Source organism: Podarcis filfolensis, assembly GCF_964270895.1.
Source record: "Podarcis filfolensis genome assembly, chromosome: 6".
Lineage (NCBI taxonomy): Eukaryota > Metazoa > Chordata > Lepidosauria > Squamata > Lacertidae > Podarcis > Podarcis filfolensis.
This window is the reverse complement of record NC_139609.1, coordinates 92,270,901-92,293,576: the sequence shown is the minus strand read 5'-3', so window position 1 is coordinate 92,293,576 and position 22,676 is coordinate 92,270,901. Positions and strand designations below refer to the sequence as shown.

Genomic DNA, 22,676 nt, shown 5'->3' with positions numbered 1-22,676 from the left:
TTTAAACACAGGAAACTGCCTTATGCAGTCTCAGCCAATTGGTCAATCTAGCTTGGTACTGCCTACACGGGCTGGCAGCAGCTCCCTAGAATTTTCTGGCAGGGAGTTTTTTCCAGCTCCGTCTGGAGATGCTGGGGACTGAACTTGGGACGTTCTGCATGCAGGGCAGATGCCCTACCACTGAGCCACAGCCCTTCTGTATGTTGGGAGAAGCAACAGCCCTGAACAGTAGGGGAGGCGAACTTGACCCCAATGCCTACCGCACATTTTGCTGATCTATCGAATCAGCATTAAACACTGTTTACAAAAGGCTGTCGTAGGGACACGGGTGTTGCTGTGGGTTAAACCACAGAGCCTAGGACTTGCCAATCAGAAGGTCGGCGGTTCGAATCCCAGTGATGGGGTGAGCTCCTGTTGCTCGGTCCCTGCTCCTGCCAACCTAGCAGTTTGAAAGCACGTCAAACTGCAAGTAGATAAATAGGTACCACTCTGGCGGGAAGGTAAACGGCATTTCCGTGCGCTGCTCTGGTTTGCCAGAAGCAGCTTAGTCATGCTGGCCACACGACCCAGAAGCTGTACGCCGGCTCCCTCGGCCAGTAAAGCAAGATGAGCACTGCAACCCCAGAGTCAGCCACGACTGGACCTAATGGTCAGGGGTCCCTTTACCTTTACCTTCTACAAAAGGCTGTCAGGGGTAAGTCCTCTGTTTGAAGATTTCCATTTGTTTGTTTCATTTATATACCACCTTTATCTTCTCAAGGGGGGTGTATACGGTTCTCCCCATTTCACCCACGCAACAACCCTGTGATGTTGGTTAGGTTAAGAGATGGTGAGTAGCCTAAGGTCACCCAGTGAGCCTCATGGCCGAGTGTGGATTCGAACCCTGGTCTCCTGGGCCCTAGCCGAACACCCTAACCATTATGCCACACTGGCTTTCATTATTATCATTTATTTACAAAGTGCTGTCTAGACCAGGTCTGATTTAACAAATAAGGCACCCCAAGAAGGCCTTGTAGTTGCCCATCATTCCGAAGCACCTGGGCAGCAGACTGAGCAGGTACGCTTAGTTATTTATTTCCTACAATGAATACACCAATTGATTGTAAAAAAGGGGGGGGGAGAAAAGAAAAACCTCAAAAAGTTTACCAAAAAATGCATTTTTCACTTGGCATGTGGACCCCACTGTAGTGAGATGCATCATATTCCTCTTCAAATCATTATTTTATTTCTTTATATACTGCTGTGTCATTAAAAACAACAACGCCAAAGTCGTTTACAGCAGTGAAGTAAAAGTAAAGGGACCCCAACCATTAGGTCCAGTCATGACCGACTCTGGGGTTGTGGCGCTCATCTTGCTTTACTGGCCGAGGAAGCCGGTGTACAGCTTCCAGGTCATGTGGCCAGCATGACTAAGTCGCTTCTGGCGAAACAGAGCAGCACAAGGAAACGCCGTTTACCTTCCTGCTGGAGCGGGACCTATTTATCTACTTGCACTTTGACATGATTTTGAACTGCTAGGTTGGCAGGAGCAGGGACCGAGCAACGGGAGCTCACCCTGTTGTGGGGATTCGAACCGCCAACCTTCTGATCAGCTAGTCCTAGGCTCTGTGGTTTAACACAGTGCCACCCGCGTCCCTACAGCAGTAAAACCGTGCAATAAGAACTATATTAAAAAGTTAAAGTCAGATATTAATTAGCCATTACAGACAGTGGCTTAGCATGAGTGACATTTCCTCATCAGTTCTCCAAGGGATTGCTGTAACTTGGATTGTGTACATTTTTGTTCCAGGGACCCTGAAGTTCCTTAAAAGGAGCAGCCAAGCATACTAGAACTCAATTTCTTGACTTTAAGAAAGCTGACTTCATAAAACTTAGGGAAGTGCTGGGTGAGATCCCATGGACAGTAATACTAAAAGGAAAGGGAGTTCATGATGGCTGGGAGTTTGTTAAGAGGGAGATAGTAAAAGCACAACTTCAGGCAATACCAATGAGACGGAAACATGGAAGGTGTCTAAAGAAGCCAGGGTGGCTATCTAAAGAACTTTTAACTGAGTTAAGATTAAAAAAGGATGTGTACAAAAAATGGAAAAGGGGAGAAACCACCAAAGAGGAATTCAAACAAATAGCCAGCATGTGTAGACACAAAGTCAGAAAAGCTAAAGCACAGAATGAACTCAGGCTTGCTAGAGAGGTTAAAAGCAACAAAAAAGGCTTTTATGGGTATGTTCATAGCAAAAGGAAGAACAAAGAAACAGTGGGGTCACTCAGAGGGGAAGATGGGGCATAGCTTATTATCAAACCACAGAGCCTAGGACTTGCCGATCAGAAGGTCAGCGGTTCGAATCCCCGCGACGGGGTGAGCTCCCGTTGCTCGGTCCCTGCTCCTGCCAACCTAGCAGTTCGAAAACACATCGAAGTGCAAGTAGATAAATAGGTACCGCTCCGGCGGGAAGGTAAACACATTTCCGTGTGCTGCTCTGGTTCGCCAGAAGCGGCTTATTCATGCTGGCCACATGACCCGGAAGCTGTACGCCGGCTCCCTCGGTTAATAAAGCGAGATGAGCGCTGCAACCCCAGAGTCGGCCACGACTGGGCCTAATGGTCAGTGGTCCCTTTACCTTTACCTTTTTACCCCACACCAGGACCCCAGTCCAGTTAGGTCCCCCACACCTGCAATCCCCTCCCACTTTTGTCAGCATGGGCGGAGCTAATTATCAACAGCGCCTCCATGAGTCAAACACTGGAATGACCTGCAAACTAGTACAAATACTGCGAAATGGTACAAACACATGTAAGTTACAGTGGTACCTCGGGTTTAGAACTTAATTCGTTCCAGAGGTCCGTTCTTAACCTGAAACTGTTCTTAACCTGAAGCACCACTTTAGGTAATGGGGCCTCCTGCTGCCGCCGCGCCACTGGAGCGCGATTTCTGTTCTCATCCTGAAGCAAAGTTCTTAACCCGAGGTACTATTTCTGGGTTAGCAGAGTCTGTAACCTGAAGCGTATGTAACCTGAGGTACCACTGTACTACAATTTGCACATGCTCAGCGCCTGACTAAGGAGCAGGAGAAAAGCCTGTTGTTGCTATAGGACTGAGCCTGCATATGTACTATATACATTTAGAGCACACACACACACACACACACACACACACACCGAAGAATCTTGGGAACTCTAGTTCACCCCTTACAGAGCTAGAATTCCCAGCGCCCTTAACAAACTACAATTCCCAGGGTTCTTTTTTTCTGGGGGGGTGCTTTAAATGTATGCTGATCAACCATGAATCATCCAGATACCCACCAACTGCCCTGATGTACAGCCTCCATCCACACAGAACGTTACGGCATGGCCCAATAGACTTGTGTGACTCCTCAAATATCCCCCAGACTCCTTTACACCACACAACCATTCTGTGGCAGATGCCTGTGGGAATTCCTTGCCAGAAAAGTCAATGTGGGAAGCCAGAGAAAGACTGAACACCACTGTCCCCTGCTCTCATAACACACACCCCCTCTGCTCCTGCCAATTTTTAAACGTCTTCCTTGGAGAAGCAGTCCGCTCAGAGTTTGTATGCAAAGCCGGGTCAGGATCCTCGATTCTGTGACCGCATATTATTCTGGCTTCCACACATGTCCTGCCCCTTGCAGCTGGAACATGCAGAGGTCCTGGCTCCCACTGCAGACTGAAGCCAGCAACCCGCTTAATGAGAAATCCCGCTTCATCCCAAAACAGAAAGGGCAAATGGACAGAGAGGTCAGCGCTGAAAGTATGTGATGGATATGTGTTGGCTGCGGCCTGTTCCTCCGGAGCAACAGCAGCCCAGATGTGATCTGGCAGGACGGAGCCAACAGCTTGCAGAAAAGCAACAGCTGTGGACCGTTTGTGCAGGCAGTAATTTTTGAACCAAGTAGGTCTTCGGCCATTTGTCTCGTAGTGTCACATTTGGGTGGTTTTGTTTTGTTTTAAGTCCAGGTTTAGGGATATATGGAAAAAAGAGGGATATCCGGCTGGAAAGGTGGTGGCAACTCATAGATCCTATGCTGGTGAGATGTAGAAATTAGCCCAGGCATGGAGAAATTGAGAAGAGAAAAGTGTTTCTCCTTCTCTCATAGCACTAGAACCCATGGACATTCATTGAAACTGAATGTTGGAAGATTCTTTTTTTAAAAAATTATTTCTTTTTCTTTTTTTGAATTTGCATTTTATTTATTTGTTAACATTCTTATATTACATCGGTAAACATTGTCATATTACATTACAGGACTTACTATAATTTCCAACATGTATACAAAAATTAGATACAAATTCTATATACCTAGAAAAAAAATGAAACAAAAAAAAGAAAGAACAAAGAGAAAAAACAAAAAAACATATACATACCAGCACACTAGATTTCCTGTCTTTCCCGTTATATATTCCTTTTTTTTTACAAATGAATGTACTCTCATTATTGTATATTTCTTTACATATTATCCAATACATTCCTATATCAATATGTGCTCTTATTTCTCAACTCAGTCTCACTCCAACGTCAATCAAATGCCAGCATAGATAGTGAACCTTTACTGTATTTTTGAACATATGTTTTATATCTGTCCCACTTTTCCATAAATTTTTGTTTTGAGTTGCCTCTCAGGGTATTTTTTAACTGCGCCATTTCAGCAAATTCTTGCAGCTTGTAATGCCAGTCTTTTATTGTCGGGGCTTCTTGTTCCTCCCACCCCTTTGCCACCAAAGTCCGAGCTGCGGCCGTCGCATATAAAAATACCTCCCTAAAGGCCTTTGGGATGTCCCTGCCAACAGAAATGTTGGAAGATTCAGGGCAGATGAAAGAAGATTCAGGAAAGATAAACTATGGAACTCACTGCCACAGGAAGCTGTGATGGCTACCTTTAAAAGACTGGATAAATTCATGGAGGAGGAGAGGGCTCTCGATGGCTTTGTTCTGCCTCCACGATTGGAGGCAACAATGCTTCTGAACGCCAGTTGCTGGAAACCACAGGCAGAGAGAGGGCTCTTTTGCTCAAATCCTGCTTGTGGGTTTCCCACAGGCATCTGGTTGGCCACTGTGAGAACAGGATGCTGGATGAGATGGGCCATTGATCCGATCCAGCAGCCTCTTTTGTGTTCCTATGGTTTTATTCCCTCATATGTTACATGCAGAAGTAGACGAAGGTCTGGTTTGTACATGCCCCTCCATACAGAGCCCATTTGCAGAAACGTCTGAATTACTGCTGTGTATGCACATCCAGAAAGGGACATGGGTGGCGCTGTGGGTTAAACCACAGAGCCTAGGGCTTGCCGATCAGAAGGTTGGTGGTTCAAATCCCCGTGACGGGGTGAGCTCCCGTTGCTCGGTCCCTGCTCCTGCCCACCTAGCAGTTCGAAAGCACGTCAAAGTGCAAGTAGATAAATAGGTACCACTCCAGCGGGAAGGTAAACGGCGTTTCCGTGCGCTGCTCTGGTTTGCCAGAAGCGGCTTAGTCATGCTGGCCACATGACCCGGAAGCTGTACGCTGGCTTCCTCGGCCAGTAAAGCGAGATGAGCGCCGCAACCCCAGAGTCCCTTTACCTTTACCTTTTATGCACATCCAGAATTTCCATTAAGGCCCTCAAAATGATGAACACCAGCCTTTGACAACCCGGCACTCCCCAGGTGTTTTGGACTATAATTCCTATGAGTCCCCGTCAGTGTGGTCAGTGTTCAGGGATGATAGTATTTGTAGTCCACAACAACTGTGCTAAGCAGATCCTTACTATTCTCTAGGGAATAGGGAAACCCAGATGGGCAGAGTAATTATTATTATTATTATTATTATTATTATTATTATTATTATTCCCATTTTACAGATAGGGAACTGAACCTGCAAAAGGATATCTCCTGCCCATAATCACCCATCACTCTCCCTTGGCTCATTCTACATCCAAAGGTCTCTTCCATTTAAATACATCCTCCTTTTTTTTGGCCTTGCTGTTACCACAAAGTACAGAAAATGTTTTACTTAGAAATAATTCATTTGCAGTTGTGGAGTTCGAGAGCCTGAAGCTGGAACGGAGCCACCTCCTGTATTCTGGCCCCTTCTTTGGCTCCGCTAAACCTTCTAATTAAAATCAGGTTCTTCCCCTGCTGTTCAACCTGTGCATTAAACTAACCAGATAAAAATAAAGACAAGGTATGTGTGTGTGCAATGCGGGGGGAGAACATGGGGATGGGAATTCACTTAACATTACTTAGGAAGTTTCTCTCATTATTCATTTATTTGCCTTCAGTTTTGGCTGCGCCAGTCTGCATGAGGTTCAGGGTTGCAATGACTGCAGTAAAACTAAGTCCAGACTGTTGCTGATTCGCAGGTGGGATTCACTCGCATACCGGTGAATTAAGCTTCTGCGATTAAAGAGGATTTGGCACCCTTGCAAAAAACAAGCCTGCTTTCAAAAAGACAGCACTCAAGTTATTTGCAGACTACCTGTTAATTGAGCATGGCCTGTTTTGCACAATTTTTTGCCAGGAGGCAAACTCAGCTATTCAGTGGACATATAAATTCTGATTTGATTGCAGGGAGGTTAGACAATGCTGTATTGAAAAAAAATGTTTCTTTATTTATTCATTTTTGTTTTTGTTCTTATTTTTATTTTCATTACATTTATATTCCCTTTGAGCTATTCCAGGACCTCAAGGTAGCATATATACTTCTACTTACGGTCTTCAAATAAAAACATCTTGAAGGTCCCAGGCCACAGAGAGGTTAGGCTGGCCTCAACCAGAGCCAGGGCTTTCTCGGCTGCGGCTCCAACCTGGTGGAACGCTCTGTCACAAGAGACAAGGGCCCTGCAGGACGTGACATCTTTCCGCAGGGCCTGCAAGACAGAGCTGTTCCACCAGGCCTTTGGTCAGGGCGCAGCCTGACTCCCTCCTTGGCAATCTTTACAAAACTTTAGTTTATGGTTGCCATCAATTTCGATTTTAATTAATTTTTATAATGTTTTATAATGTTGCACTGTTTTAGTGTTCTTAGCTGCCCTGAGCCCGGCTTCGGCCGGGGAGGGCGGGATATAAATAAAAATTATTATTATTATTATTATTATTATTATTATTATTATTACTCCTCCCCATATTATCCTCACGACAACAACAACCTTATGAGATGGGTTAGGCTGAGAGTGACTGGCCCGAGGCCACCCAGTGAGCTTGATGGCCTCACTGTAAAAACTCACCCAGTAAAGACTCACACACCACATACGCGATGCTTCTGTTATAAATTCATAGAAAATCACTCGTACATCGGATCTGTACCGTTCCACTTTTATTTTGCTCTATGAAGGAAGGACTATCAAAGGGGGAAGGTTTGATACAGGGCAGCCATAATCCCTCGAGCGTACCAACACGTCCGTAGGAGCCCTACCCAGTTGGCATGCCAACCTTGATGGTCCTAGACAGAAGACCATCACGCTCACAAAGAACCTGCATATGGGAGTGGATTCAGCATGGAGTGGAACAAAGGGCAGTGATCAGCTCTTCCCTCTGGGGACAGGAAACTGCAAACTCCCTTTGTCCTCTGGAAGGTACTCATGGGGAGGGGGAAAGGTGGAACCCGCCAGGTGAGAAGACACTCAGGTTACCACCACAACTCCTCCCTCAACCCCTCCTTTTTGTGATGTGTCAATAATGTAGTCATGATGTAGTTCTAGGAGTGTAGCTTGGGGGATTGTTGTCGTTTAGTCGTGTCCGACTCTTTGTGACCCCATAGACCAGAGCACGCCAGGCACTTCTGTCTTCCACTGCCTCCCGCAGTTTGGTCAAACTCATGCTGGTAGCTTCGAGAACACTATCCAACCATCTTGTCCTCTGTCGTCCCCTTCTCCTTGTGCCCTCAATCTTTCCCAACATCAGGGTCTTTTCCAGGGAGTCTTCTCTTCTCATGAGGTGGCCAAAGTATTGGAGCCTCAGCTTCAGGATCTGTCCTTCCGGTGAGCACTTAGGGCTGATTTCCTTAAGAATGGAGAGGTTTGATCTTCCTCCAGGCCATGGGACTCTCAAGAGTCTCCTCCAGCACCATAATTCAAAAGCATCAATTCTTCGGCGATCAGCCTTCTTTATGGTCCAGCTTTCACTTCCATACATCACTACTGGGAAAACCATAGCTTTTACTATACGGACCTTTGTTGGCAAGGTGATGTCTCTACTTTTTAAGATGCTGTCTAGGTTTGTCATTGCTTTTCTCATTGCTTGGGGGATTAGTAGCTAATAAAAGTTGGGGTCTCCTTTTGTTCAGGGCTTCCATCTTGTTTCACCTGGTGGCAGGTGGGAGTCCTGTTGCAACAAGACCAAGCCCACTGGCTGCTGTTTTGCTCTGGTATTCCTGGCTGGTGTCCTTGTTTTCTCTCAGATTTCTCCGTTAACACACTCTAACCACTGCACCACACTGGCTGCCTTCGTTATCCCACACATTGCGGTGCATGTCCCCCTTCAGTTTCCTAGCACAAAAAAGGCAGGGTTTGGGTGCATCGGAACGCCAGATCAACTTTGGGTCCCACCTGGAAAGAGCAACGATCTGCAAAGTGCACTCAGACTTTTGGCAGAACAAAAAGCAACAGGGGAAACGCACACTGGAAAAGCCGTTGCTGTCTAGCCTCCCGGCAAACTTTGTGCCAACAAGGCAGAGTGAAGGCTCAATAAATCTGTCGCCTGGAAGGGAGCGGAGATACTGCATCCTGGACACAGAGCAGAAAGGGGTCAATTCCAGATATCCAGGACTTTTGCTGTGATGCCTAATGTTATGTACTGAAGTTCTCACCCTGGGCCAGCAGGGGGATACTGTACATAGTTATGCACATAAGGGATTGGAAGTGACGTTCAGTGATTGGATAGTTTTTAGAAAATTGTTACAGTTACGTTGTACTGGAGCTCTATATAAGCAGGCTGACTGAACCCTTCAGTTCAGTTCTGTTCTGGCCTGTGAATAAACAAGAGCTGTATCGTCTGATATGTTCACCCACAACTTAACACCTAAGGTCACATCCCAGCCCCAACAATAAGTTTAAAGTGCTCTTGTATACCACTTTAAACAGGTATGGCTTCCCCTAAAGAATGCTGGGAACTGTAGTTTGTTAAAGGCTGCTGTAAACCTCCAATGTTTTGACTTTGCCCACCTCCCATGGTGCACTATTCCATTGTCTCGCGAAGCAGACGGGTGGCAACAATATTAAACAATGATATTGTTAAATAGTGGGTAGACATAGCAGACGACGCAGCGATTTCTCCAAAGCAGCTCTTTATTTGTAAGCTGGAACAGAACTGAACAGCAAACAGCTCAGCCAGCCTGCTTTTATAGGCAGCCGGCTGTCAACATTATAGCAACAACAACCCAGGGTTTCCTGCCTAAAGTAACTGACGTGAACCTGAGTGAAAACTATATACACGATACTCCTGGTGGCCAGGTGTGAACTTCAATACATAACAGATATAGCTACAATTCCCAGCATCCTTAACAAACTACAGTTCCCAGGATTCTTTCTGGGTAAAGTAAAGGTAAAGGGACCCCTGACAGTTAGGTCCAGTCACGGACGACTCTGGGGTTGTGGTGCTCATCTCGCTTTACTGGCCGAGGGAGCCGGCGTACAGCTTCCGGGTCATGTGGCCAGCATGACTAAGCCGCTTCTGCGAACCAGAGCAGCATATGGAAACGCCGTTTACCTTCCCGCCAGAGCGGTACCTATTTACCGTATTTTTTGCCCTATAGGACGCACTTTTTCCCCTCCAAAAATGAAGGGGAAATGTGTGTGCGTCCTATGGGGCGAATGCAGGCTTTCGCTGAGAGCCCCACCGCCAGCCCCACAAACTCGGGGGACAGCGGGAGGCGCAGTGCGCCTTTCCTGCTGTCCCCCAACTTGGTTAGAAGGCTGTCGGGGGGGAGAAGCCTGCTCCTATGATTCTATTATGTCAGGAGTGCTCTGATGGTGTTTCGTGCTTGGCAGGGGGTTGGACTCGATGGCCCTTGTGGTCTCTTCCAAATCTATGATTCTATGATTCTATGATTCCTCCCCGTCGCCAGCCCCGCAAACTCGGGGGACAGCGGGAGAGGCGCAGCGCGCCTTTCCCGCTGTCCTCCGACTTGGTTAGAAGGCTAGCGGAGGGCTTCCCCCTCCTCCAGCCCCGCAAGCTCCCAGAGCGATGCCAAAGCTGCATGCAGCTTCGGCATGGCTCTGGGTCCCGTTCTGGGGGCTGGGGGAGGGGGAAGCTCGGGCTTCCCCCGCCCCAGCCCCGCGCCTGGGCGGGGGAAAATAATTTTTTTCCCCTTTATTCCCCCCCCCAAAAATCTAGGTGCGTCCTATGGGCCAGTGCGTCCTATAGGGCGAAAAATACGGTACTTGCACTTTGATGTGCTTTCGAACTGCTAGGTTGGCAGGAGCAGGGACCGAGCAACGGGAGCCCACCCCATCGCAGGGATTCGAACCGCCAACCTTCTGATCAGCAAGTCCTAGGCTCTGTGGTTTAACCCACAGCGCCACCCGCATCCCGCGTCTTTGTGGGTAGTGACTGTTAAAGACATAGATGAGTTCTTTACAAATCAGGGCAGGAGATGGGACCTAAGGACCGTACACTTTCTCCCACTTTCTCCTGCCCCTTTCCGGGAAAGTTGGGCAGTGGGGGTTGATAGTACAGAATATCTGGAAGTTGCTAGGATGGGAATATTGCCCCTAGGGCACTGGTGGCCAAACTTGGCCCTCCAGCTGTTTTGGAACTACAATTCCCATCATTCCTGATCACTGTTCCTGTTAGCTAAGGATGGTGGGAGTTGTAGTCCTAAAACAGCTGGAGGGCCAGGTTTGGCCACCATTGCCCTAGGGAGTAGAACAGGTCCACAGCCCCCCCATCGATAAAAATCAATAAAAATACCTAGCTGAGGTTCTCTCCCCCCCCCCCCCTTTGACAAAGGCCAGCCCCCGCTAACAAAAATTCTGGCCACGCCCATGTAACAAGCCGCTGTCAAGTGAAAAGTCAGTTTTTCCCCATGTGTATGTTTATGTGCGTGTATCTATCTTTTCTTATCTCTATGGTTCCTCAATACTAGCTTTGCGCGGGCGGGGCTGAGAGCCGGCAAGGCTTCATTAGCATTCGCTGGGACCATGATGCATTGCGCGCAAGGGAGCCGGTTTTCCCTCCGTCGTTTTCGCCGTTAACGCGAACGGCTTCTACTACCGCAGGAGAAACACTGGAGCCATCTTTTATTTTTCCTTTTTCACCTATAAAAAGTCTTTTTCGGGGCGGGGGAAAGCTAAAATATAGGATCACCGTAACCTCAGTAGCAGGCGCCCGCGCAGTGGCGGGGCTCGTCGGCTTGCTAAGCGCATACTCTGGTTTCACCTCAGATCGTATAAATCTTTCGCCTTTTACTAAAGATTTCCGTGGGGAGGAACATTTATGAGTTTTCAACTAATTTTTTGAGGCCTTGCTTCGGCAGGGCTGCCTTTATGTGTCAAAAGAAAGAAATATTCTTATTGCTTTTTTCTAGGTGCACTTTCCCAACACTTGCAAGAACGGAATGTGTTGATATTTTCCTTTCTTTGCTATGCATTTTTTTGCACCTTTTTGTGTCCATGTTTCCTGCCGTCCCATAACGCAGGCAATCGTGGTTTGGGTTTCTCAACCACCATGCGAGCAGTGCATTTGACCTTGTGCAGAGTGTCGTCACCGTGTTTGTTTTAACTGGGTTTCATAAGAGTAATGTTAAATAAGTTTTCCCATGTCATTTGTATAGCACAAAAATAGTATAATAAATGTGGAAAAAATATCTGCAACATATGTTTCGTTCTTAGTGGTCAATATATAATTTCTTGGTTTATTAATTGAAACAATTACGAAAGTGAATTCTTGTATTTCCTTGTTTGTAAAAGAGGCTGGGTGTGGCTGTAGTGAGAATTTGTTTTTGTGGGTGAGCAGGGTGCGAGTGTATTTTTGAATCCGGTTAGCCAGATTGTCCTCACCATGTTGAACAATTGAATGCAGCAACCCAGGCTTCTCACTCTTTTATGTTTCTCTATAAATCCTCCCTTTCCCTGCCTCCAATTATTTTTACTATTACCTTGAGTCCCAGTCAGGGGAAAAGGAGAGAAATAAATAAAAAAAATAAATTTATACCCCTCCTTTTTCCCTGACAGGGACTCAAGGCGGGTTACAGATAAAAATAATAACAGGTAAAAACAGAGGAGGGGGGGAAAAAACCACCATTAAAAAGCATTGGCAGAATTAAATCTCTCCCATCTATTAAAAGCATACAGTTAATTACCGTAAAAACAACATGGCGCCAGCCCTTCCATCATATTTATTTTTTATTAAAATCATTTCTGCAACTGCCTTTCTTTTCAAGGAACTACCACGGTGGTTTGCAGAACAATAAAGCAGCAGCAATACCTAGCGATATAGCAATAAGATCCAGATCGGTGATTAGCAATAAATCAATTAGCATTGATCACTGCAGTATAAGAAACCTGGAGGCCGTATGAAAAAGCAGGAAAAGGTTTGGAGAAGAGGTTTGCTTCACCTCCACTGTAGATGTTATACCTTGATAATCTGGAAATTAGACCTTTGGAGTCTTCAGGGCTGAAATCAAAGGTCGATTCTCAAGATTCCTGCACGAATATAGCTCTGTGATTCGATGTGGTTTAACCATCACTTGCGAAAGGGCATTATCACGCTGCTCAGCAACTGTTGTGCGTTTTTAGCTTTCAGTGTCACCGAAAAACCCTACACATTTTGTCAAGAAGTTCAGGAAAGGAGGCCTCCACACACACACACTGCTCTGCTGCAGCCTGGAGACCTCCAGATGTTTTGGACTCTGATTCACATCAGCCCCCCAAAAAGCATGGCCAGTAGTCAATGGTAATGGTCACAGGTTCACCATCCCTGCTCCCATGGACTTTGCAGGGCAGTAGAGCATCGCCACTTAAGGGCTGTCACATGGAAGAGGGGACAAGCTTGTTTTCCCCTGCTCTGGAGGGTAGGACTCTAACCAAGGGCCTCAAGTTACAAGAAAGGAGATTCCGACTAAACGTTTGGAAAAACCTTTCTGACAGTAAAGGTAAAGGTAAAGGGACCCCTGACCATTAGGTCCAGTCGTGACCGACTCTGGGGTTGCGGTGCTCATCTCGCTTTATTGGCCGAGGGAGCCGGCGTACAGCTTCCGGGTCATGTGGCCAGCATGACTAAGCCGCTTCTGGCGAACCAGAGCAGCGCACGGAAACGCCGTTTACCTTCCCGCTGGAGCAGTACCTATTTATCTACTTGCACTGGTGTGCTTTCAAACTGCTAGGTTGGCAGGAGCAGGGACTGAGCAACGGGAGCTCACCCCGTCGCGGGGATTCGAACCGCCGACCTTCTGATCAGCAAGCCCTAGGCTCTGTGGTTTAACCCATAGCGCCACCCACGCCCCATTCTGACAGTAAGAGCTGTACTAAAGTGGAATGGACACGCTTGGGAGGCTGTGGACTTTTCTTCCTTGGAGGTTTTTAAGCAGAGGTTGGATGGCCATCTGTCATGGATGCTTTAGCTGAGATTCCTGTATTGCAGGGGGTTGGACTAGATGACCCTTGGCTCCCTTCCAGCTCTGGAGTTCTATGATTCTAGAGTGGCTAGAGCTGGTGCATGCCAGAGCCCTGTCGCCTTTCTTAGCAGAAGGCCATACAACACCAAGAATAAGGTGTGAATAAGCTTCTAGGGCAGTGGTGGCCAGATTTGGCCCTCCAGCAGTTTTGGGACTACAATTCTCATCATCCCTGGCCACTGGTCCTGCATAAGTGAAATTGCGTAAAATGGGGAGCACCCACTAAACACCCTTTAAATGCCCTCACTGGCACCCGCTCTTCAATCCGTACCAAAAATATTGTATCCAAAAATATCCACAGCTAGATCTGAAGCTTGTTCAGGAGGCTGGAGGACCGAAGGGGAAGTGGCTGCTGCTTCTGCGCTGCTTCGTATGCCAGCTGTTAAGCGGGGAGGCTGAGCAGCCTAAACCAGGCGTCAGCAAACTTTTTCAGCAGGGGACCGGTCCACTGTCCCTCAGACCTTGTGGGGGGCCGGACTATATTTTTTTTTGGGGGGGGGGAATGAACGAATTCCTATGCCTCACAAATAACCCAGAGATGCATTTTAAATAAAAGGACGCATTCTACTCATGTAAAAACACACTGATTCCCAGACCGTCTGAGGGCCAGATTTAGAAGGTAATTGGGCCAGATCCGGCCCCTGGGCCTTAGTTTGCCTACCCATGGCCTAAACAAAACCCCACTGGGCCTCCAGTCTTTTTGGAGCTTCCTCTGCCCTCACTGACATCCTCTTTGGGTTCCGGGGAGGGTCTCCTTGCGAGCCACAAGGTCTCTCCAGCTCCCTCCCGCCATTTCCCGGTTTGGATTGAATTATTTCCCAGTGCCATGCACAAGTCGGTCGCACGTAAGGGGTGTGTGGGACACCTGTACCAGGCTTTCTGCAGAGAGTATTTTGGAGATGCATTTAGATTTCACGTGTGGACCTGATGTCCGCCACCTCCTGCACTCTTAGAGCCCACATGTGACTGATGGATTGAGAGAGTCTCCTTTGCTTTCCAGAGATTTGCGCTTCAACCGCATCAAAGCCATCCAGCCTGGAGCCTTCAGGAATCTGAAGAACCTCAACACCCTGTAAGTGCTCAATCTTCTTGTACCTAAAATGGGAATCCAAAACCCAGAGGCGCAGCTTAGCTGTGCTCTGTGGGCCGTCCGATCCAAATCTGACAGAAATAACCCCGCTGGCTCGCGCACACAGAGGCAAAGTTCAGAAACGGTATGCTGGGCGGCTTTCAAGCCAACTTTTTTTTTTGGCTCTGGCCTCCGTAAGCAGTATCACCTGCTCCGTTGTTTTTGGACAGGTTCGAGTTTGTGTCGGATCTCAGATTTTAAACAGCTGAGGTGCTTGGCTCCAGAAATCGCTGGATCCTCGGAGCACTCTTGGCGAGCCGAGGTCCTTTCAGGATAACAGCACATCTGCAGGCGCCCGGGATGAGTTTGCTTCGAGCGACTTCCATGCTGCGTTCAATTAGGAGGCGGGGAATGAATTAGCACTTGGTGCAATCCTACATATGGGTCTGTCGCAGCAGAACCCTCCAGCTACAACCACGCTTCTGCTCGCTGGCTCAGTCCCTGGTCTCTTCCCAAAGGACCACCCCAAAGGGCCATCGCCCTTTGGCACCAATCCTTTGGCAATCACCCCGGCACTTTTTCTGGCTCCAGTCGAAATGCCCCAACCCAGATGTTCTTACTGGGTGGCTGCAGTTTCTGGCAGTGGTGCTGCAAGCAGACTGCTTTGGGCCAATGGTCCCCACTGCAGAATGCAAGAAAGTTTGGAGGGGGTGACGGTTTAAAAACACAATCCTGTATGAGTGCCTGGAGGCGGTTGGAGGATGGATGGCGGCTAACAGATTGAGGTTGAATCCTGACAGGACAGAAGTACTGTTTTGGGGGGACAGGGGGTGGGCGGGGGTGGGGGACTCCCTGGTCCTGAATGGGGTAACTGTGCCCCTGAAGGACCAGGTGCGCAGCCTGGGGGTCATTTTGGACTCACAGCTGTCCATGGAGGCACAGGTTAATTCTGTGTCCAGGGCAGCTGTTTATCAACTCCATCTGGTATGCAGGCTGAGAGCCTCCCTGCCTGTGAACTGTCTCGCCAGAGTGGTGCATGCTCTGGTTATCTCCCGCTTTGACTACTGCAATGCGCTCTACGTGGGGCAACCTTTGAAGGTGACCCGGAAACGGCAATTAATCCAGAATGCGGCAGCTAGACTGGTGACTGGGGGCGGCCGCCGAGATCACATAACACTGGTCTTGAAAGACCTACATTGGCTCGCAGTACGTTTCTAAGCACAATTCAAAGTGTTGGTGCTGACCTTTAAAACCCTAAACAGCCTCAGTCCAGTATACCAGAAGGAGCAACTCCACCCCCATTGTTCTGCCCAGACACTTAGGTCCAGCGCCAAGGGCCTTCTGGTGGTTCCCTCATTGCAAGAAGTGAAGTTACAGGGAACCAAACAGAGGGCCTTCTCGGTAGTGGTGCCTGCCCTGTGGAACACCCTCCTATCAGATGTCAAGGAAATAAGCAAATTTTATTTTTAAAAGACATCTGAAGGCAGCCCTGTTTAGGGAAGTTTTTAATATTTAATGCTGTATTGTTTTTAACACTTGATTGGCAGCCGCCCAGAGTGGCTGGGGAAACTCAGCCAGATGGGCGGGGTATAAATAATAAATTATTATTATTATTATTATTATTATTATTATTATCATCATCATCATCATCCCTTAGCTCCCTTTCAGCAGCAGCTCTCCCAAGGGAGACACGGTCACCTGTGTCTTCTCCTTTTGAGGTTGAGCAAGAGTAGTTGAATTGCTAGGAGGGGTGCAAACTGTAGTCCAGGCATGTCCAACCGGTTGATCGCGATCTACCAGTCGATCGTGGGGTGCCTGTGGTCGATCATTGTCATCGCAGGATCCTGATCGATCCCTCCCCAAAAATGCTCAAGAACTGTGGCTCTTCCACCACAAACAAAAGTCAACAGCTTTGGTATATCCAATGGGTATAAAAAGGTAAAGGGACCACTGACCATTAGGTCCAGTTGTGGATTACTCTGCGGTTGCAGCGCTCATCTCGCTTTATTGGCCAAGGGAGCCAGTGTACAGTGTACAGCTGGTCATGTCGCCAGCATGACTAAGCCGCTTCTGGCGAACCAGAGCAGCACACAGAAACGCCGTTTACCTTCCCGTCTGAGTGGTACCTATTTATCTACTTGCACTTTGACGTGCTTTCGAACTGCTAGGTGGGCAGGAGCAGGGACGAGCAACAGGAGCTCACCCCATCGCGGGGATTCGAACCGCCGACCTTCTGATCGGCAAGTCCTAGGCTCTGTGTTTTAACCCACAGCGCCACCCATGTCCCTTATCCAATGGGTATACTGCCAGCTTATTTATAGTGGGAATAGATCGCAGTCTCTTGGCAGTTGGACGTGCCTGCTGTAGTCAATTAAATACCCTGATCCTTTAAACAGCACCTTTTTTAGAAAGGGTTGATTATTTCAGTGGAAAAACGTGTAGTTTCAAGTGCCATCTTGGAACGTTTTAGTAACAATAATAGTAATTTTATGATTTGCACCCCGCCTATCTAACTGGGTTGCCCCAGCCACTTTGGGCGGCTTTCAACATATATAAAAGCATAATAAAACGTTGAACATCAAACAACTTCCCTATAAAGGGCTGCCTTCTAAAAGTCGTAGAGTTATTTGTTTTGCATGCTTGAAATTTCTCACTTCTATATTGCTCTTTCATTGATTTTTGGTTATGCTTTTGCGTTCATGATATATCGCTTGCTTTTTGGACTGTACACCTCTTAGAGGTTTTTGAAATACTGTAGTAAGCAATTCATAAATTCCTTTAAATAAAATAAAATAAATTGAAGAGTGGTTAGGTGCCGCAGTGGTTAGAGGGTTCGTCGTCACAATCCATTTATTTGTATGTCAGTTCTCCACAGAATTCTGCCCATAGTGGTTCACAGCCTATCAAACGAACAACAATAAATATAAAATTTTTAATAAAAAAATGTATTAGGAACAATAGGAAATAATCTGAATGTCGGTAATGCAAAAGGAAAATTGATTCTACACAGTACTAAAAACAATAGGGCTTTGCAACGGAGCGGGCAGGGATGCACTGGATTTTGTGTCAGCTCTGCTGCCGTTGTGTGACAGCACAAGGCCTGATTTGATCTGGTTAGAATAACAGAATCATGCAGTTGGAAGGGACCCCAACCCCCTGCAATGCAGGAATCTGCCTGCCTCTCTGCCTTCCATCCCAGCGGATGGAAGATGTTTTTATTTTTCAAAAAAAAATATTCATTTTATAACGCAAATAAAGAACACAAACAGAAAAACAAACAATACAAACAAATTCTTGTCATAGCCTTATTTTTCTAAACATTGTTAAGTGGGCTTCCCCAAGTCCCACCAATCTGATTTTCATTTTACTTCATCTTTAGCAGTTTACATATATCATAATTTCTAACCATCTTTTTTTTAATCACACTTAAAATAACTTCGAGGGACGCGGGTGGCGCTGTGGGTTAAACCGCAGAGCCTAGGACTTGCCGATCAGAAGGTCGGTGGTTCGAATCCCCGCGACGGGGTGAGCTCCCGTTGCTTGGTCCCTGCTCCTGCCAACCTAGCAGTTTGAAAGCACGTCAAACTGCAAGTAGATAAATAGGTACCGCTCTGGCGGGAAGGTAAACGGCGTTTCCGTGCGCTGCTCTGGTTCGCCAGAAGCGGCTTAGTCATGCTGGCCACATGACCTGGAAGCTGTACGCCATCTCCCTCAGCCAATAAAGCAAGATGAGCGCCACAACCCCAGAGCCGGTCACAACTGAAACTAATGGTCAGGGGTCTCTTTACCTTTACCTTAAAATAATTTCACATTTTATCACTGACAAATAATACTATTTTAAAATACACTATATCTTCTACTTCTAACCCTACAGCCTATATCCACTTCCAAAGCTATTCTTTGGATTTAAATATTAACATATTTTTTTCAAATATTCCTTAAACTTCTTCCAGTCTTCTTCCACCGTCTCTTCTCTCTGGTCTCGGAGTCTCCCGGTCAGTTCGGCAAGTTCCATATAGTCCATCATCTTAATCTGCCATTCTTCAATAGTTGGTAAATCTTGTTTCACGGATGGAAGATGAAAAGTTCCACCAGGCTGGGGGGCATTTATCATCATCATCATTCTTACCCCACATTTTACCCAGATTTGGGGACTCAGCTAAACAGCTGCAAATATAACATTTTACGTGCATTATATAAATGTGACACTAGATGGTGATGGTGAGCGCATGGCAAATTCAATATATTTTTCAAAATGCTTCTTAAAAAAAGCATTTTCACAGCATGTTTTTTTAATGTGTCCAGATTCCACTCCGGACTTGCACAAATGAAAACGACGCAGATAAAATACAAAAAAGCTTTAAAAAAACATATAAAAGATTCTTTTTTTAAAAAAAACAAAAACCTATAATAAAATTAAAACAATATTAAAAAAAAACAAAATACGGATGATGAAAACAGCACAGCACTGTTAAAACCCCTTTCCTTAAAAACAAAACAAAAAAAGCAGTCAGTTGCCAACGATCTGTTTCGAACTGGGTGAGGATGATTTAAAAGTCTGGGTAATTTTTTTAAAAAAGGATTGGATCAAGGGATCTCTGGCCAAGAAGACTCGTAGCGGGAGAGCCAAGAATGTTATCACCCTCTTCTCTTGCCCAGTGCCACAACACAAATGCGGAGGGACTTTGGTGGAGGAGAACAATTTTCGCCGGATATTAAATCCTCCCTGTGGGAACAGATGGCTAATTGTTTCTTGCCACAGCCTAATTGCATATAATCTAAAATACTGGCTGGTCCCGTTTGGCTTAACCGGCCTGCTTTGTTTGCGGTTGCCATGGCAACCCCAGGATGATGTCTCCACTCCAAGCGAAGAACTGGAACGCCACACGATGGTGGAGATCATGATAGTAAGGCATCAGGGCAGTCGGTCAGATTCCTCCCCCTTTGAGTTTTACTGTGAGTCAGTGGGGCAGGAATGAACTTGATTCAGGCTGCAGTTCCAACAGGAAACTGCTTGTGTGGGATAGATCCAGCCCCATAGAACCAACATGCTTAACTCTGATTAAGGTTTGCCCTGTCTCACCAGAGTGGTGCATGCTCTGGTTATCTCCCGCTTGGATTACTGCAATGCGCTCTACGTGGGGCTACCTTTGAAGGTGACCCGGAAACTACAACTGTTATGTACTGAGTTGAATAGGATCCAAAAGGCAGCAATCTGATTGGTCCTAGAACAATAGGATTCAGAATGCAGCAGTCTGATTGGTCCTAGAACAATAGGATACAGAATGCTGCAGTCTGATTGGTCCACAGGAGCCACCCAATCCAGCACCAGGTGGAAGTGAATCCGCAACCTGATTGGCCTACAGGTGAATCCCGGAATTAGCCAATCACGTGGGGCCCATTGTGTAAATAATGTATATAAAGCAGACATTCTTGGGGAACTTCCATTCCTCCTCACCACTATGAGCTGAATAAAGAGCATGAAATCCACTCTCGACTCCAAGTATATTTCAACAACTAATCCAGAATACGGCAGCTAGACTGGTGACTGGGAGCGGCCACTGAGACCGTGTAACACCGGTCCTGAAAGACCTACATTGGCTCCCAGTACGTTTCCGAGCACAATTCAAAGTGTTGGTGCTGACCTTGAAAGCCCTAAACAGCCTTGGTTCAGTATACCTGAAGGAGCGTCTCCACCCCCATCATTCTGCCTGGACACTGAGGTCCAGCGCCAAGGGCCTTCTGGCGGTTCCCTCACTGCGAGAAGCCAAGTTACAGGGAACCAGGCAGAGGGCCTTCTCGGTGGTGGTGCCTGACCTATGGAACGCCCTCCCACCAGATGTCAAAGAAATAAACAACTATCTGGCTTTTAGAAGACATCTGAAGGCAGCCCTGTATTAGGAAGTTTTTGATGTTTGATGTTCTGTTATGTTTTTATATGTGTTAGAAGCCACCCAGAGTGGCTGGGGCAACCCAGTCAGATGGGCAGATGATGATGATGGTCATCATCATCATCATCATCATGGGAGAGTGAAGAACCAGCCTAGGTGTGCCACAGCAGAGGCCTCCTCTGGAATGCTAGAGAACCTTCCTGTTCCACAGCAAACTTTTCGTTTACCAAAGAGAGAAGTGCAATGCCAAAAAGATTAGCTTGGAATCCACAACCGCAAGGGTTTTCTCATGTGCTTCGGGGCTGGAAAGGAATGTTATGACAACGATGGCGAAAACAGTGCTGAAAGGTAAACAAGAGTCCAGACCGCGGACGGGATCCTATTGTATCCGTCCTCCTGACCTTGCCTGTGGAGCTCAATTTGCCTTCCTTTGGACCGCGGAGCTTGCTGGTGTTCCAGCTCTGACCCAGTGAGAGAGGCAGACAAATTCCAAATGGCACCACAGGAGAATTCTGAAGCAGATAAGACATTTCTCTCCCTCCCTCCCTCCCCACCCCCCTCTTTGGCAGGATGCAAAACAAACACATTAATTTAAGGGCCTGGCTACATAAGGTGGCAGGATTTGGACTGGTCCAGTCATTCTTCAGTGGATCTTTTGCAAAAATGCAGTTACATAGCACCCTGATCCAGAACAGGGTTATGGTGCTCTGGCGGTGGGAGTTTAAGTCCAATCCAAATTTATCCTTTATTTATTTAATGTCATTTGTATCCTGCCTTCCTCCCAGTGCAGGACCTGAGGTGGCTCGCAGCATAAATTAAGCCAGGTGCAAACAAATAATAATAATAATAATAATAATAATAATAATAATAATAATAATAATAAATTTATTATTTGTACCCCGCCCATCTGGCTGGGTTTCCCCAGCCACTCTGGGCAGCTTCCAACAAAGATTAAAAATACATCAAAATGTCACACATTAAAAACTTCCCTGAACAGGGCAGCCTTCAGATGTCTTCTAAATGTCAGGTAGTTGTTTATCTCTTTGACATCTGCTGGGAGGGCGTTCCACAGGGCGGGCGCCACTACCGAGAAGGCCCTCTGCCTGGTTCCCTGTAACTTAGCTTCTCACAGCGAGGGAACCACCAGAAAGCCCTCGGCGCTGGACCTCAGTGTCCATGCAGAATGATGGGGGGGTAGAGATGCTCCTTCAGGTATACTGGGCTGAGGCTGTTCAGGGCTTTAAAGGTCAACACCAAAACTGTGAATTGACCTCGGAAATGTACTGGGAGCCAATTTAGGTCTTTCAAGACCGGTGTCATGTGGTCTCGGCAGCCGCCCCCAGTCACCAGTCTAGCTGCCACATTCTGGATTAGTTGTAGTTTCTGGGTCACCTTCAAACGTAGCCCCACGTACAGCGCATTGCAGTAGTCCAAGTGGAAGCTAACCAGAGCATGCACCACTCTGGCAAGACAGTCCACGGGCAGGTAGGGTCTCAGCCTGCGTACCAGATGGAGCTGATAGATAGCTGTCCTGTGCCTCCATGGACAGCTGTGAGTCCAAAATGACTCCCAGGCTGTGCACCTGGTCCTTCAGGGGCACAGTTACCCCATTCAGAACCAGGGAGTCCTCCACACCAGCCCGCCTCTTGTCCCCCAAGAACAGTACTTCTGTCTTGTCAGGATTCAACCTCAAACAAAAACACACAATGAGCATAAATATTAGAAAACAATTAAATAAGAAACTGTATTGAAAACCTTGGTGAGAACACTTAAAAGCACACACACACAAAAGCCTAAGACCCAGCCTAAGAAGACGCTGTCACAACAGCCAGCTGTCGGCCAAAGGCCAGTCAAGATAAAAAAAAAAATTGTCTCCTAGCAAAAGGAAAACAGAGAAGGAGCTGGGCTGTCCTCTTGTGGAAGGGAGTTCCACAGTCTTGGAGCAGCCTCTGAGAAGGCCTCTCATGGCCTCACCAATCTCATACCCTCCAACATTTCTCCAATGAAAATAAGGACGTCCCATTCCATAATGATAACTTTGCTTTTCATACCCCACACATCTTAATGGGTTGCCCCAGCCACTCTGGGCAGCTTCCAACATATATGAAAAAACAT

At 47.0% G+C, this 22,676-nt stretch overlaps 1 protein-coding gene across 1 annotated transcript in view; it reads left to right on the top strand.

Moving 5' to 3' along the window:
• Positions 1-22,676, top strand: part of LOC310764436 (peroxidasin homolog) — a 74,783-nt gene that overhangs the window by 5,037 nt on the left and 47,070 nt on the right. Inside the window, exon 3 of the mRNA XM_083618338.1 lies at positions 14,602-14,673. Within this exon, the coding sequence (XP_083474464.1) occupies positions 14,602-14,673 (72 nt within the window). The remainder of the gene's footprint in view (positions 1-14,601; positions 14,674-22,676) is intronic.